We start from the raw sequence: 17,426 nt of genomic DNA, 5'->3' as shown, positions 1-17,426 counted from the left end.
GGGGGAAATCAGCTTTCAATTTCAACCCTTTCACGTCTTTTTCAAATGTGTATGTTGCAATGGAAGTCTAAAACTTCTAATTTTATAATTATACCTAGAGATGGCGCCAAATCAGAGCCTCCAATCTAAACTCCTTACTAAAAACGTTAGGGGTTGTAGAGGGTTTAGAAGTGAGATTAGAAACAAGTGCCTTAGGCCAGTTTCTGGTCTCGTTTACCCCAGAATAAATCCAGGGTAAATCTAGTGATTGAAATAGAGTTACTCTAGGTGTGACTGGGATTAGAACATGGCCCCTTTTCTTCTGAAATACTGTCGCTCGACTGCAGCACCGCCGTTCTGTTCATCTCCTACTAGCTGACGAAACAACTCTCTGAGTGCCCAAGACACTGTAAGAAAGTCAGATGTAACTGTTCTTATTAGCACCGGTCAAAAGCTGGTAAATATGCTTTGTAAACATTTTCTAAATTTTCTGATTCAACAAAATAAATTCGTTTTTTTCTTTTTCCTCCTTTTTCTTTTCACACGCCTTTTCAGTGACAAAATGCAAAAAAGGAAAGGGAGAGGTGTAAAAATGAAAAAACAGCCTAAAATACTAAACTGACTTTGTTGTTGTTGCTGTTTCAAACAAAAAACTGGATTAAAAAAATAATAATCCAATAATTGGAAATTTTCAAAACAATGAAAAGTTTCCTTTGGCATCTTATTTTTTTAAAAAGTCCATTTTTCATTTAAAAAAATTTCAAATGTAGACCATTCATCAGATTAATAGATCAAGAGACTTCTTTGGAGTTCTCAGTGATTTGGGCATTAATTGTGTATTATACAGTGCATCTACAAGTGTTTATTTTAAAGATATAAGTTTAATAGCATTTCTGTAAATATGATTTTAGTTACTATGTTCCCCACTGGTGCTTCTGTCTAGACCTACCTTGAAAATGTCCTTTCTGGAGATGAAACACATACAAATGGCTGGTTTCTTAATCTACAGTTAAAATTTGCTTCTTTTGACAGTGTCCCTTTATTCAATGTTAAAAACTGACCTGTTCAAGTGGAAGGAAAACACTGGCTCCTCTACCAGATGTTGGTTGATTATGCTGTCAAATACTGGAAGAGCACTGCCAACTGCTAAAGAAGGGTATCCTAAACCTAGCACGCCATCAAAGCGTGCAAGAGCAAAAGTCATGCCGGGCTCAAAGATAGACTCTCCAAAGTCCTGCCCCTGGATGGAAATGTTGCTAATCTGTTTGTTATTACAAAAGGGAACAAATGAAAAGTAAAGTCAGAGCAGATTACAGAAATAACCACATTTTATATACACATCAGGTTTTTAGATGTATTAGTTTTATCAAATGTGATGTACATAGGGTGACCAGATGTCCTGTTTTTATAGGGACAGTCCCATTTTTGGGGACTTTTTCTTATATAGGTGCCTATTATCCCCCCCCCACCCCCATCCCATATTTTCACAGTCGCTATCTGGTCACCCTAAATGTACAGAGATTTCCAGCAATTGTGTTAGTTGTATTAATATTAGCAGGCATCATGCACTGAAGACAGTTATATTTTAGAAAGCAATTCCCTTCTAATGGCCTAATTCTCCTGTCATTTGTTCATAAACTCATGCCAGAAAACCACAGTCAAAAGGGAAAGGCAAGGTGGAAGATGTCTGCCCTAATTCTAGTCAACCCATAGCCTTCTCAAACAAGAGACAGGAAAGGCCATGCTGGAACAAGATGCAATTGTTCCAGGACTACACATGTCGTGCGTTTCTCTTTATGTCATATTGCCACAGTGCTGTATGTCACTGTGCTCTCAGGAAGGAAGAAGTCTAACACTAGACAATAACAAAGGACAATATCCTTTTCTAATTTCAAAACTATGTTTTTATTATTTTTAGTGGACTAGCAGCTCTGATAGTGTGAACCAGCAGCTTTGCTATAGTTAAGGTTGAATCACTGTTTAAAAGATAACAATTCTAAGTGCTCTAAAATCCAATTGCTATCTCAGATTGTCTTGAAATTTCCCGTGCCTTACGGGAATGTGGGATAGGGTTACAGGTCCAAATTTGGGGTAATTTGAGCCACAGGTTCCCAAGATACAGCCCCCCCTAAAAAAACAACTATTTACTTGGTTCTTCTTTCTTGCCCACACTTGGGGCTCAAACTATGGGTCTGATCCTCCCCAAACTGAGGCAGGATAAGTGGGGATGGGCAGTAGGGTTGGGGGACATGAAAATGGGTGACAGGAGAGGTGGCGGCCTGTCAACCCCACATTCCCCCCTCCTCTTTGAAGCCACCACCACAGCCCCTCCTGCTTCTCCCCCAAGGGTCGGTCCTGGGGCCGGTTTTGTTTAATCTCTTTATTAATGATCTGGAGGATGGTGTGGACTGCACTCTCAGCAAGTTTGCAGATGACACTAAACTAGGAGGCATGGTAGATACACTAGAGGGTAGGGATCGGATACAGAGGGATCTAGACAAATTAGAGGATTGGGCCAAAAAAAACCTGATGAGATTCAACAAGGACAAGTGCAGAGTCCTGCACTTAGGACGGAAGAATCCCATGCACTGCTACAGACTAGGGACCGAATGGCTAGGTAGCAGTTCTGCAGAAAAGGACCTAGGGGTCACAGTGGACGAGAAGCTGGATATGAGTCAACAGTGTGCTCTTGTTGCCAAGAAGGCTAACGGCATTTTGGGCTGTATAAGTAGGGGCATTGCCAGAAAATCGAGGAACGTGATCATTCCCCTTTATTCGACATTGGTGAGGCCTCATCTGGAATACTGTGTCCAGTTTGGGGCCCCACACTACAAGAAGGATGTGGAAAAATTGGAAAGAGTCCAACGGAGGGCAATAAAAATGATTAGGGGTCTGGAGCACATGACTTATGAGGAGAGGCTGAGGGAACTAGGATTGTTTAGTCTCCAGAAGAGAAGAATGAGGGGGGATTTGATAGCAGCCTTCAACTACCTGAAGGGGGGTTCCAAAGAGGATGGAGCTCGGCTGTTCTCAGTGGTGGCAGATGACAGAACAAGGAGCAATGGTCTCAAGTTGCAGTGGGGGAGGTCAAGGTTAGATATTAGGAAACACTATTTCACTAGGAGGGTGGTGAAGCACTGGAATGCGTTACCTAGGGAGGTGGTGGAGTCTCCTTCCTTGGAGGTTTTTAAGGCCCGGCTTGACAAAGCCCTGGCTGGGATGATTTAGTTGGGAATTGGTCCTGCTTTGAGCAGGGGGTTGGACTAGATGACCTCTTGAGGTCCCTTCCAACCCTGATATTCTATGATTCCCCCACTCTCTTCATCCTACCCAGGCTAAGTGGTTGGGGAATAGGTGGAGATGCCTCCCATCCCTCCGGGCAATGGCCAAGGGCTGGGGGACATCCCACACACCAAGGGGATGTCCCCCAAGCCTCATTAAAAACAGGACATCTTGTCACCCTAGTATGAGGAGACAACAGAGCCACCCAGCTTTCCTATGCTGCCTCTAGCACTGGGGAAGAAGACTCCAGGCTCACCCTTTCCCTCAATGCAGCTGTTTTAGGGGGAGAAGGGGTGATGCAAAGGAGTCAGAGCTGTGCAGTGGGGGATGTAGCAGGGGCTTCAACTCTGTCCCCCAAACCTCTGCACACCTATACCTAGAGCTCTACCAAATTCACAGTCCATTTTGGTCAATTTCATGGTCATAGGATTTTAAAAATCGTAAATTTAATAATTTAAAGTATTTAAATCTGAAATTTCACGGTGTTGTAATTGTAGGGGCCCTTCATTTTCCATTTTTGTTTCATTTAATTTTTCTGGGGAATTTATCAGTGTTTATTACCACAACAAAAACAGGTGAAAATCAGTGCAAAAAACTATTATAATTTTTCTGGGTAAATACTGGGGTTTATTTTGGTGGACTGAAAAGCAAGGGGGTGAAGTATTCAGTAGATTAATGCTTTGAATTCCATTCATCAATATGGTTTGCTGCAGAATTAAAACAGAACTCAAAACACAATGCCACTTCTGAGTTTAAGAAAACAGTATATCTTTAATCCACAAATTAGGGCTGTCAAGCAATTAAAAAAATTAATCGTAATTAATTGTGATGTTAAATAATAATAGAACAACATTTATTTAAATATTTTGAGATGTTTTCTATATTTTCAAATATATTGATTTCAATTACAACTCTGAATACAAAGCGTACGGTGCTCACGTTATATTTATTTTTTATTACAAATATTTGCACTGTAAAAAACAAGAAATAGTATTTTTCAATTCACCTAATACAACTACTGTAGTGCAATCTCTTTATCATGAAAGTTCAACTTACAAATGTAGAATTATGTATAAAAAAATAACTGCATTGTTTTATTTTTGAATGTAAAACTTTAGAGCCTACAAGTCCACTCAGTCCTACTTCTTGTTCAGCCAGTCACTCAGGCAAACAAGTTTGTTTACATTTGCAGGAGATAATGCTGCCCACTTCTTGTTCACAATGTCACCTGAAAGTGAGAACAGACGTTCGCATGGCACTGATGTAGACGGCGTCGCGAGATATTTATGTGCCAGATGCGCTAAGGATTCATATGTCCCTTCATGCTTCAGTGACCATTCCAGAGGACATGCGTCCATGCTGATGACGAGTTCTGCTCGATAATGATCCAAAGCAGTGCAGACTGATGCATTTTCATTTTCATCATCTGAGTCAGAGGCCACCAGCAGAAGGTTGATTTTCTTTTTTGGTGGTTCGGGTTCTGTAGTTTCACATTGGAGTGTTGCAGTGATGAGCTCCCAAAATCTTAAGAACCAGTTCCCTACCAGGTCCTCTTGGTGGCACTTCGGCGGTTGGGGTCTTCACCGCTGAAGTGCCACCAAAGACCCTGGTAGGGAACCGGGAGGTGAGTATGGGCCCAGAGCCCTGGAGGTTGTGGGGGGCTCCGGGGGCTATTTAAAAGGCCGGGGCTCCAGCAGCCTCTGCTGCCCTGGTCCTTTAAATAGCCGCGGGAGCCCCGACGCTTCCCCAGGACTCCGGCGGCTATTTAAAGGACCAGGGTGGCAGAGGCAGCTGGAGCCCCGGTCCTTTAAATAGCCCCTCGGAGCCCTGGGGTAGCAAGGGGGGGGGGGCTCTGGGGGGCTATTTAAAGGGCCAGGGCTTCAGCTGCCTCTGCCGCCCCCCTCCTTTAAATAGCAGCTGGAGCCCCGCTGCTTCCCCCAAGGCTCAGGCAGCTCTCTGAGAGGGGGGGGAAGTGGGGGAGGGGCTGGGGGAGCCTCGGCCTCCCCAGCTGGGAGCTTAGGTGGGCCAGACAGGACGGTCCTGCGGGCCGGAGTTTGCCCACCCACCTGCCCCTTTAGGAACCAGTTCTACATCGGCTTCTAAATTTAGCAACCGGTTCTTGCGAACTGGTGCGAACCAGCTCCTGCTCACCACTGGAGTGTTGCTCTTTTAAGACATCTGAAAGCATGCTGCACACCTCATCACCTTCAGATTCTTAAAGCTTGGGTCAAGTGCTGTAGCTATCTTTAGAAATCTCACATTGGTACCTTCTTTGTGTTTTGTCAGATCTGAAGTGGAAGTGTTCTTAAAACTAACATGTGCTGGGTCATCATCCGAGACTGCTATAACATGAAATATATGGCAGAATGCGGGTAAAACAGAGCAGGAGACATACAATTCTCCCCCTAGAAGTTGAGTCACTAATTTAATTAACAAAAATTTTAAACGAGTATCATCAGAATGGAAGCACGTCCTCTGGAATGGTGGCTGAAGCATGAAGCGGCATAAAAATGTTTGGCATATCTGACACGTAAATACCTTGTAACAGCAGCTACAAAAGTGCCATGCGAATGCCTGTTCTCACTTTCAGGTGACATTGTAAATAAGAAGTGGGTAGCATTATCTCCTGAAAATGTAAACAAACTTGTTTGTCTGAGCGAATGGCTGAACAAGAAGTAGAACTGAGTAGACTTATAGGCACTAAAGTTTTACATGGTTTGATTTTGAGTTCAGTTACGTAACAAAAAAATCTATATTTATAATTTGCACTTTCATGATAAAGAGACCGCAATACATTATTTGTATAAGGTGAACTGAAAAGTACTATTTCGTTTATCATTTTTACAGTGCAAATTATTGTAATAAAAATAATAATGTAAAGTGAGCACTGTACACTTTGTATTCTGTGTTGTAATTGAAATTAATATATTTGAAAATGTAGAAAAACATCCAAAAATATTTAATAAATTTCAATGGGTATTCTATTTTTTAACAGTGTGATTAAAAGTGCGATTAATCAAGATTGTTTTAATTGCAATTCATTTTTTTTTTAGTTAATCGTGTGGGTTAACTGCGATTAATCGACAGCCTTACCCCAAATAAAACTTTTCATTTGAATAAACAGTTTACTGTTGTAGACTTAGAACTATTAGCCTATAAATATTTACATTTAATCATTGGGCCATGCCATTTGCAACGCATACACTTAACTTCATCCTTTTCTCCTGTTTTTTGGGTTTTTTTTTTAACTTTCGACTACTTCCTTCTGTTCTGAAATGTATTCTGATGCAGCTTTACCTTTTCTTCCCATTTTAGTGTGTCAAATCTTTAACCATAATCTGCTAGCAGCTTTAAATGTGTACGTGGTGGGTGTGAGATTCATCACTATGTACAGATACGCACGCACTTCAGAGCTTGTGTGTATGCCTGTTCGTTTATTGTTTGTATCTTCTATCTAGACTGATACATAGCCTTACTTCAACAGACAGCTTTGCATGTACACACAGATTAATGTATTATCATAATACATATATCTCATGCAATGTATTGTATTTTCCTAATAAAACAAGTTATTTTTATATATATTTGAATGATATAAAGTAGGGTAAAAATCAGAAAAAAATGAATACTTTTTGTAAAACCTGGGAATTTTTCGGTAAAAAATGGTTTAAACTGAAAACGAAGGGGCTTACCCATATACTAGGCCCACATCTGGAGTAGAGACTTTGCATCTGCACTCTCCTGCCCCTTCCTGCCTTCAGCTGATACATGCCCTCCTCACAACCCACCACTCCCCACTTCCCCATGGCCCTTCCAAGCTTTCCAGGAGCATGGAGTGTGAAGGAGGATGGTGGAACTGGTGTGCAAGGGGGTGAGCGCCGAGCATTGTGGGTATTCGGGTGGTCAGAACAATGGGTGTGATGTAGGGGATGTTGGCGCTGATGGAGCAGTGGTAGGGGAACATGGTGGTTAAGAGCAGTGACCTATGGTGAGGAGGGGGTTGGAGCAATGCAGGGAAGAGTGGAGTGGAAAGGAGGGGTCAGAGCTATGCATTGGAGGATGCTGGGGGGCTTCACATATGTCCCCCAAAACTCCGTACATCCATTTCCACCTCCCATGTCTGCCTCCCTTTCAAAAAATATCCTCACTGACTCCATGCCAGTCCCTGCACTGTTCCTGCATCTTCTCCCCAGCTCTCCCACCAGCGGGTTCCATTCCAACACTCACCTCTCTGTGGGGAGGTGGGCTGAGTTGGACAGGCAAGGAGATGAGAAGATGACACAGGACAGTGAACAGACTCACATACAGCCTGTGCATTCTGTGGCCAGGGTGATCATTGCCAGGGATCCAGCAGCAGTGGAGGGGGAGAGCTGGGCTGCGATGCATGAGGATACTGAAAAATTATTTTAAAAAACCCAAGGAAATTAAGTGCCCAAAAGCTTTGTTAACACAGAGTTAAGGTTCCCTGGTCGAGTCACATGCCCTTTCAGAACTCTGAGTTCAGCTGCACCCAAACTGCTGAAAACCAGGAACTACAGAGTTAAAGTACACACTCCTCTCCCTGGCAATGCAATCTTAACTCTGCCCTTTTTGAGCAATGCCTCAACATGCCAACACCACATACTAGTGCTCTACAGATGCTATAGAATATTCTGGGATCAGAGCACAAGAGAACTGTAGGACAAAGTCTTAGCTAAGGCAAAACTAAGGTTAGGTCTGATGTAGCAAACAGGAGCTACTAACACCTGGTCTACACTCAAACACTGAGCCAATTCCACACAAACCACCCCAAACTAACTGTTACCTCCCCTTCACCCCAGCCTAAGCATTCCTTCTGAGGCATTGCCTTCACTAACCCCTCACCAGCTAGGGTGACCAGATGACAGGAAGAAAATATCGGGACACAAGAGGGGGGGGTCACCAGCAGAGCAAAAAAACCCCAAAACCGAATGCTGCCGGTGTAACGACACAAACAGCTCCCTCTCCCAATTCCCTACTGTGGCCCAGTGCTGCCGGCAGTCGGGGGGGGGGGAGCCAAGAACAGCCTAGTGCTGCAGGCAGTCAGAGGAGATTATGCACCCTCCCTTAGCTATGCATACCTCCAACGTCTAGGTATTTACACCAGGCTCATCACCATAATGACAGAGCAGAGAAGTAACAACCGCTGTAACTTTTCCTTTCACTCTGCATTCTGACATGCAAGTCTAGCTGGGTCCAGACTGGTAGCAATGTGTGGATCAGTTTACAGTGGGGGAGCCTCTGGTTTTCAGGAGGAAAAAAAACCGAGAACAGCCCAGTGCTGCTGGCAGAGAAAAAAAAAATAAAAAGGCGGAGTGCAGCATCCCGACCGAAGATCGATCGGGATGCGGGACAAACACCTAAATATCAGGACGGTCTCGATTTTATCGGGACGTCTGGTCACCCTATCACCAGCCCCCAGTGTGCCACACTGCTGACAACCCAGATAACAAGATCACCCCATGCATCGACACTGACACAATCTACAGAAGTCAGCACTTAAATGAGGCACTTGTGACCCTCGGATATACTCATGCACCTCTCGTCATACCACACACTATGTCCACACTACAGCTTATGTTGGCATAGCATGTCGCTCGGGGGGGTGAATCAATTCCCCCCCCCCCCCCCCGAGCGACATAAATTACACCGACATAAGCGCTGGTGTGGACAGTTTTCCCGCTGACATAGCTGCCACTGCTCACAGGGACTAGAGTAGATAAGCTGAGGGGAGAGCTTTCTCCTGTCGGCTTACAGCCAGGGCCGCCCTTACCCATACGCAAAGTACGCAGCTGCGTAGGGCACCAAATTTTCTGATGCCCTGCGCAGCTCCGTGCTGCTCCAGCCCCTCCCCACCTCTTCCCCAGGCCCCTCACCCCTGCCCCGCCCCAGCCCCTCCTCTTCCCATCCCTGCTCCGCCCCAGCCCCGCCTCTTCCTGTCCCTGGGGAGTGCAGCAGGGCCGGGCCTGCACTCACCAGCGGCGGGAAGTGCAGGGACCCAACCCCAGCCACACCACCGGTGAGTGCTGGGAGGTGGTTCCCTCCTGTCCCCCAAGCCAGCCGCGCCCCCACCCCATGGGGGTCTGCGTAGGGCCCCAGAATAGCTAGGGACGGCCCTGCTCACAGCGGCTACATTAGACAGTTTGCAGCAGCGCGGCTGTAAACTCTCTAGCGTGGCCATGCCCACAGTAACAACTGTACCAGCTGCTCCAGTCTAAGCCCTCCACCATTCAGTACAACTACACCTAACACAGTGAACACAGCTGACATGAATGCAGATAAATGCTGGAATTCAAATCTGTGGAACACAACACAAATAATTGTACAGCCTCTTAGAATTTTCTGCTGGCTACTTATTATGGCATCCCATTTGTGAACCATTCCCAATGGCTATTGCTAGCTCCAGGGGCAGAGTTAAGGTTGCATTGCAGGAGTGGCCTGTACCTTAACTTTGTATTTCCTGGGTTTCAGAGGTTGGTGTCAGTCAGTCACCTTGAACTAGCAGCTTGCGCCTCACCCCAAAGCCAAAGATAAAATCAAACCCAAGCAATACCAACCTTATCCTCAAAATCCTGGGCATACAGTTAGGCTTTGCTCACAGTCAGCAGATTTGTTCTGGACTACGAAGGAAGGAACTTCTGAAGCCCAGGCGTCTCACAGAGAACACTATGCTGAGGGCTCTCTACTTCCTTCTCCCCACTCCGTCCCCGAAGGGCTTCAGCTCAAGCATCTACACTGATAGCATCTGTGGCCATAGGACATGAGTCACTGTCCCTCTCCTCATGTAAGGCAGGCCCCAAACTACTCAGGTCTTTGTAGGTCAATACTAACATCTTAACCCTGGAAAGCCATAAACAATCAATACAGAGAGCGATGATAATGAGGATGTTAGGGTTCCACTCACCCGTAGTGTGTCTTTGCCAGCAATGCCTAGAAGCTGCCCAGTACCATACTGTAGAGCAAAGGCCTGCCCTCCATGCTGATAGGAGTTTGATAGAAATGATTTGAATTTTTCATGCATCTCTGTGAAAATAAACCTCACCCTTAGCACTAAAGATACAGTTATCGGGAATGTACCAGATTTCTGAGACACAGGACTAGCTGACAGTCAAACAAAACACATTGTTTGGAGAAGCAAAATAATACATGAAGGGAAGCAGGCAAGAGTCCCTGCATCCCATAAGCCCTGCAGTTTTCTCCCTATTCTGAAAATATCTCAGCGATTGATTGATTTCCTTTCTGTGTCAAAAATACTTTTTTTTAAATCCAGCTATTTCCACAGATTTTTTTTTTTAACTTTCTCATGTTTCTTTTGCCCCCAATTTTTCATAGTATTTGATTGTCAATTAACAGCTGTTGCAGCAGCAAAAGGTGCATATCATGGCTATGGTGAGGCATAGGAGGAATGGAATTTAAAATAGTAACGCAATGACAGTGCCAATGAGGACCTTCAAACCTATCCTTCCCTGCCATCTTCCTGACACATTTAGAGGGCAAAAACAACGAGGAGTCCTTGTGGCACCTTAGAGACTAACGAATTTATTTGGGCATAAGCTTTTGTGGGCTATAACCCACTTCATCAGATGCATGGAGTGAAAAATACAGTAGGCAGGTATAAATATACAGCACATCGAAAGATGGGAGTTGCCTTACCAAGGGGGGGCGGGGGGTCAGTGCTAATGAGGCCAGTTCAATCAGGGTGGATGTGGACCATTCCCAACAGTTGACAAGAAGGTGAGAGTATCAACAGAAGGAAAATTACTTTTTGTAGTGACCCAGCCACTCCCAGTCTTTATTCAGGCCTAATTTGATGGTGTCTAGTTTGCAAATTAATTCCAGTTCTGCAGTTTCTCATTGAAGTCTGTTTTTGAAGTTTTTTTGTTGAAGAATGGCCACTTTTAAGTCTGTTATTGAGTGTCCATTCAAAAAAAACCATTCAAAAACCAGTAGGAGAGCACTTCAATCTCCCTGGATACTCAGTAACAGTGGAACCATTTAGAGGGCAGAATCTCACCTCTTCTGCTCTACACATCCTGTTTCTTTAGGGGATGCACAGCAAAGTCTGCCTACACCTTCCACAAATCCTTTCACATTTTCCTTCAGCCCAGAATCAAAAGATCAGTGTAGCAGCTGCAGTGGAGGAGCCTCTCCACTTCCACTGCTGCGTAACAGAAAGAAGATGCCCACCCCAGGAAAAGACACTCAGAGTTTGGACATCATGGCCAAAGTTCCTGAGAACACTTTGTCTCAATACTGATGTAAATAAGACCACGCACGCAGTACCTCCTCCACCACCCCCATTAGTAGCTGGATGAATGCATGAGTTGGTTGCCATCTGAAGATGTCAGGAAGGGGAAAGAGTTGTTGCACCAACTCAGAGAGTACCCTGACCTATTGAGGGATGGGGAGGGAGGCAGCTGGATACTCCGATCGGACTGAGATCCCTATCTGAGGTTATGAGTATTATCCAGCTGCTTAAATACAGATTCCTCTGAAATATTAACCTGTTCATTTCTCCCTACTGGGCACATCTGTAGCCTTTAGATTCCAGTACTTCACGCTGAGATTTTCTCTCTGTCTTCTCTTGCCTCAGATGTCTCTGGCAGCATGAAGTTTGAATGCTGTTTCTTATCCACCACAACATAAGTTGTGTGAGGTATAATGGACATATTAGTGTAGCTCAGCAGCTAACTCTGAGATAAGCAACACAGACATTCTTTCTAGTGACTCCTTTTTCTTACCCACCTCGCCAGTATAGTGGAAATGGACTAATCCTTTCACCTCCCACTTTGTGTCGCTTGTCCCTGTTGTATCTAACTAGCAATGACAAATTCCAGAGCGTGCAGAACTGGAATTAATCTGAATATCACGGGAGAGTATCGACTCCCTCCACTGTTGCACAACTTGAATAAAACTGCGAGTGAGTCTTTCAGTAGAACTGTTGTAAAATAGGGGTGTGAAGTGAAGGTATGTGAGACTCTGCTGAACACTCAAGAAATGTGTTCGGTTTTCGGTTAAATACATTTTCCAACAAAGTGCATTCATTGCAGGGGAGCTACTTTAAAAGGTGAATTAAACCATTAGATGCTCAAAGGAACATAACGTCTCTTACTGCAGGCTTCGCTGATGCAATAAGCTGAAGGGACCCAAAAATTGGATGATCCTGTGTCGAACACCACTGTGAATTTCTGAGGTGGGGTGCCAACACTTATCACCCCATAGTACTGGGCCTGGGGAAAAATATACGTAGTCAGTTTAGCACTATATCAATGCAGACTATCCTTGAAGAAAAGACAGACAAACAGGGCCGTAGCAACAAAGAACATGGCCCCCTCCGAACGGTGGCCCCCTCCGAACATATGTCCAGGTGGGGCCCCTTACAATGCAGAAACTGGAATGCGATATTTATTTTGCCACTTTTAGGGGCCCCCTTCCTTGCGGGGCCCCCTCCGGTCGGAGGGTACGGAGGGCGCTCGCTACACCTCTGCAGACAAAAGTACAATGTAAAATATCCTCAGTGTTCCCAATCCAATTTGATTTGACTTTTAATTAAATGCTACCTCTACCAGGCAACCAATTCTTTCCCGTCCCATGAGTGGCCACTTAAGACAGATTTCAGGATGTGGCATAGCTTTTAAGCACTTCAAGAGGAAGAAGTCAATCCTGGAGTTTTTCCATTGACTTAAATGGAAGCAAAATCATGCACCAAACTCTTACAAATGATAGGCAAAATCTGCAATAAATTCCTGCAAAACTCCTATTGAAGGCAACAGGAAGGTATGGGAGCTTTATCGTAATAAGAAATGCAAGATGTAGCCCTACTGATTTTAGAAAGCTCTGAATATTAACCCAACTGGCAATGCAACTATCACCTCACTGGGGCACACTGCTGTATATTTTTATTTGAATGTATTCTAGTCAGTAGTAGTTAGTCAGTTAAAACAAGCTGATCAAATTCAGTCTCTGCTTAAGACTCCACCTGATGCACCACACAAAACCTATCAGACGAATATAGAAAATACAGAAGGCTCTTCTGTATAAAAGGCAGATGGAGATAATCTGTGAACATGTGAACTCTGAAGTAGCTTATCAACTTTCAGGCTCCAAGTGCTTAGTGCCCATATCTGCCTATGGAATAGCACTGCGGCATTAGGAGCCCTATTTTTAGGAATAGGCATTTCTGGCATCCGATGCAGATAGAAAAGCCTATCCAGTGCCAAAATATTCTGTATTGATGCAAATATTTGAATGTTTATTATGAATGTATTAATTGCTATTAATGTGCTCAGCACTGAATGGAACGTGGTCTCTGCCCCAAGAACTTACATTCTAAATTAGACAAGTCAGTAAAAACAGCAGCATGAGTTATGTGTAATAGAACATCTAGATGAGCTAAATCTACTAAGTCACGGCATGATTTTATTTATTACTGTAACCCTTGTCCTCCGCCTTTATTGTTTATCACCTTTTTGCATCATCTGTAAAACTAGATTGTAAGCTCTTGAGAGCAGGGACCTTATCTTTGTATCCGTTTCTGTACAGCACCTAGCGCATTAATAATAATAAATAATATGGTTAAATGGAAAAACCTGCAACATTTTGAGATTAATTAACTAGTGTGTTATTTGTGGGAAGTATGTTATTGTCTGTATATTTAAAACTGAAAATCCCTTTGGGGCATGATCCATAACTTTCTCTAGATACAATGACAAGCACTCAGTCAGAGCTAAGCAAGCCCTTCCAACTACAACCCTCAGTGAGCAGATTAAGATTTAAGAATTTTTTCTATAGTAAACTAAAGTTAGGGTGCGTTGCGGTGAATCTTATCTAGATTGTCCCCTAGGCTTCTGTTCTTTTAACTTCACCCTGAGGATCACCATTTCCAATTCACTAGCTTTCCCCTCATCAGAACAGGTGGAAGTGGGATCCTACTTTATCCTAACTGGGTCATAGTATTATTTCTTTATTATATGCTACAAAACTAAAAGTATGCCCATCCCAGGCCCCCTTGTAGTCCCTTGCTACTAGATACAGATATATCATTATGTAAAGATGGAGAGACAGAGGGATCATAATTCATAAGCAGAGAAGCTTTGTTTAAATTAAGTAGTCCCGCCTTACAAGTGAAATAGTAAGGCTATAAATCATTCTACTAGCAGCTGGTTTTCTAGTATTTGTATCTTCACAAAATGCTCATCAGTTAAGACCCAGGAAGCAAAACCAGAAATGCTATTGTTTAGGAGTTTTTAATTTTATTGGTGGGTGGAAAAATGCATGGAATCCCACCCACTATATGAAATTCATTTTAGGGAAGTGGCCTGTTCAGAGCCAGTGCTAGACATAAGCAGACTAAGCATTTGCTTAGGGCCCTAGCAGCTCAACGGGGCCCCCTATTCACTTTTTATTATGTGTTGGGGGGGGGGAGGGAGGAGCAAAAATATTCCTGCTTAAGACTCCCAATGGGCTAGCACCACCTCTGGGCCTGGTCACCTGGGAGAGAGATGGATTATAGACAGAATCTGCTCAGCTGTGCTCATAGTCAAATTGCCAGTTGTGGGGGGAGTTTGGAATGGTCAACTCGTGCATTTGCCACTTTGGGCAAAACTAAATAATTGATCATTTCCATTTTTTAAACTATAAGATGAGAGAAAAAGATTGAGCAATTCACAGGGTGGCCTCAGTTCTGCCCATCCCCCTTAGGCCCAGGCAGGGCTTTCCTCAAGGCCACCCCCACTTCTACCTCCCCTCAGGCGGGGACAGGGCCCTGCTCAGGGACACACCTCTTGCTATCTCTCCCCAGGGTAGGGCTCACTTCAGGGCTACTCAGGTCACTACCTACACGTCCCTCTGGATAGAGTGTGAGTGTTGCTGACTGGTTCTATAGCACTGGTCAAAACACCAGGAAAAGGTTTCACAAATATTTTTCGACTCTTGTTACTGGTTTTATTGCCTAGCTCAACTGCTAGTTTAAAAAAAAAAAAAACTTCTCAACAAAAATTTTCAGGACATTTTCTGTCAAAATTTGAACAGTCAACAAAAATGTTTTCAGAAATTCTAAATTTGGAAAACTCTGGCCAGCTCTAGTTCTAACGGGAGTTGTTTTTAACCCGTCACGCTCTTCTTCCATGCTCACCTCTGGGCCTTTTTCCTTGTAGCCCCCTATTTTGGAACCCCCTCTCATTGACCCAATTTGCCATGCTTCCACCATCTTGAATACAAACACAATCTCCTCCAAGAAGCCTGTATAACCTAGTCCTCTCCTTTGATAAATGTTAACAAAATAACCCATTAGAAAACCAAACAAAACTCTAAACCAAGAAACATGGTGTTCACAAGCTCAAATCACTTGTGTGATATAATATCCCACCCAACCCCAGTCCTTCAAATCGGAGATCTGTTTAGATGGGAAATTCTTCAGGGCTAAGGCAGGCCTGACATTTTTATCTCTGAAGTGCCTCTTGCACTTTGGGCACAATAAATAATAATAGCAAAAACTACATTCGTGTTACCTACATGTCTTTATTGACACAAAAAGAACAGGAGTACTTGTGGCACCTTAGAGACTAACAAATTTATTTGAGCATAAGCTTTCGTGGGCTACATCCCACTTGACGAAGTGGGCTGTAGCCCACGAAAGCTTATGCTCAAATAAATTTGTTAGCCTCTAAGGTCCCACAAGTACTCCTGTTCTTTTTGCAGATACAGACTAACACGGCTGCTACTCTGAAACCTGTCTTTATTGACACAGATTTTTACAAGAATTTATTTGTGACCTAACATGTTCAAACAAGATGAGATTTTGGTTTATTTTGTAACATGTCAACAAACATATTTCTGATCGATGTTGCTGGGCCTCCCACATAGATGTGAGCCCCAGTGAAGTCAATTGGGGTAGGTGTGACTCATTGCAGGAACATAGTTTCTAAACTAGAGGGAAATTCTAGGTAGGTCCCATGTCTATCCTAATTTTACTCATGTTACTAGATCAGTCTTTTACAAACTGGCAAGCTCATTTATAAGGATGCAAAGAATCTAGTTTAAACAGATACACAATTAATCTCAACTTGCAAAACTTTATATAAGAGAATAGAAGTAGTGTGCTGAACTAAACCTGCCTTCAGTACAATAAATAACCCTTTAAATTCCATTACACAAGAACATACTCACATTCATGTAATCATATAGCCTTTCTGAAGCAGATCCAGCTGATAGAAAAATATCTGAAGGGAAGCAATGCAGATATCTCCGAGCAAAAATGTCAGGCTGATGATTTTTCCAAAATTCCTCCAGTTCTCCCTTTTCTCGAAGTTGCCTCTTGATGGATTTAAATCGACCTAAAGGGATCCTAAACAAACACAAACCATTTTAAATTGGACTTCCAGTCTATATCACTCAAATGCCAATGTTTTTTTAAAATGGCTTTTTCAATAACACACAGAGATCATTCCAGGAAATCAGCTGAGAACAAAATGCACTATAAGGACCATTTTGTGATACTTGAAACGCTTTCTTACCTTTCTATTGCTAAGATGAATGGAATATAAACCAGAAACACTAATAGCATCCTCATGGTTTCAGGTGGGTGGGAATCTATATGACATTCATACACTTCGTACGGTCTTTTATACTTCATTGGACAACAAAGGGCTGTTAGCCAGGTCAATCAATTCCAGGAGGTCAGTGGTTTGGCAGAACCCTCATTAATGTGTCCTAGGGCAAACCATTGGTTTGTGTAAATATTGACATCCACTGAAGATATTAAAGTGCATTGAGCAAGGGCATGGTCTATATGAAAAGATACATGTTAACATTATATATATAGGCAAAATTCAGCCCATGTTGTGGGAGAGTGAGAGAGAGAAAGCAAAACACAAAGCAACTTAAAGAATTTTCTTGCTACCTTGATGTACAAAGAAACTGGAAAGTCAGCATCGCTGACAGGTATTTCTAAGGTGACTAAGATAGTTAGGTAGGATTTAATATCCAATAGCTTAGGTTTTGATATGGAGCTTACTACAGGAGGATCTAGCTGCAGCACCTAGGTGTCCGAGTGTGTTGTGACAAGTCACTCCCCCAACAACTGAAGATAAATGCCCTATCTAAAACTAAGCTATGTGTGCTGTTTATGAGAGCTGTATTTCAAATAA

At 43.3% G+C, this 17,426-nt stretch overlaps 1 protein-coding gene across 1 annotated transcript in view; it reads right to left on the bottom strand.

Moving 5' to 3' along the window:
* The window catches only part of LOC101941871 (cathepsin E-like), a 28,760-nt gene extending 11,334 nt beyond the window's left edge, over nucleotides 1–17,426 (bottom strand). Inside the window, exons 1-5 of the mRNA XM_042860141.2 lie at nucleotides 16,794–17,426; nucleotides 16,447–16,624; nucleotides 12,392–12,509; nucleotides 10,184–10,302; nucleotides 1,041–1,240 (exon numbers count right to left, since the gene is read on the bottom strand). Coding sequence (XP_042716075.1) covers nucleotides 1,041–1,240; nucleotides 10,184–10,302; nucleotides 12,392–12,509; nucleotides 16,447–16,624; nucleotides 16,794–16,912 — 734 coding nt within the window. The 5' untranslated portion in view covers nucleotides 16,913–17,426. The remainder of the gene's footprint in view (nucleotides 1–1,040; nucleotides 1,241–10,183; nucleotides 10,303–12,391; nucleotides 12,510–16,446; nucleotides 16,625–16,793) is intronic.

Source organism: Chrysemys picta, chromosome 1 (genome assembly GCF_011386835.1).
Source record: "Chrysemys picta bellii isolate R12L10 chromosome 1, ASM1138683v2, whole genome shotgun sequence".
Lineage (NCBI taxonomy): Eukaryota > Metazoa > Chordata > Testudines > Emydidae > Chrysemys > Chrysemys picta.
Note: the sequence above shows the minus strand (reverse complement) of the source record. Positions and strands in the feature narration are given on the sequence as shown.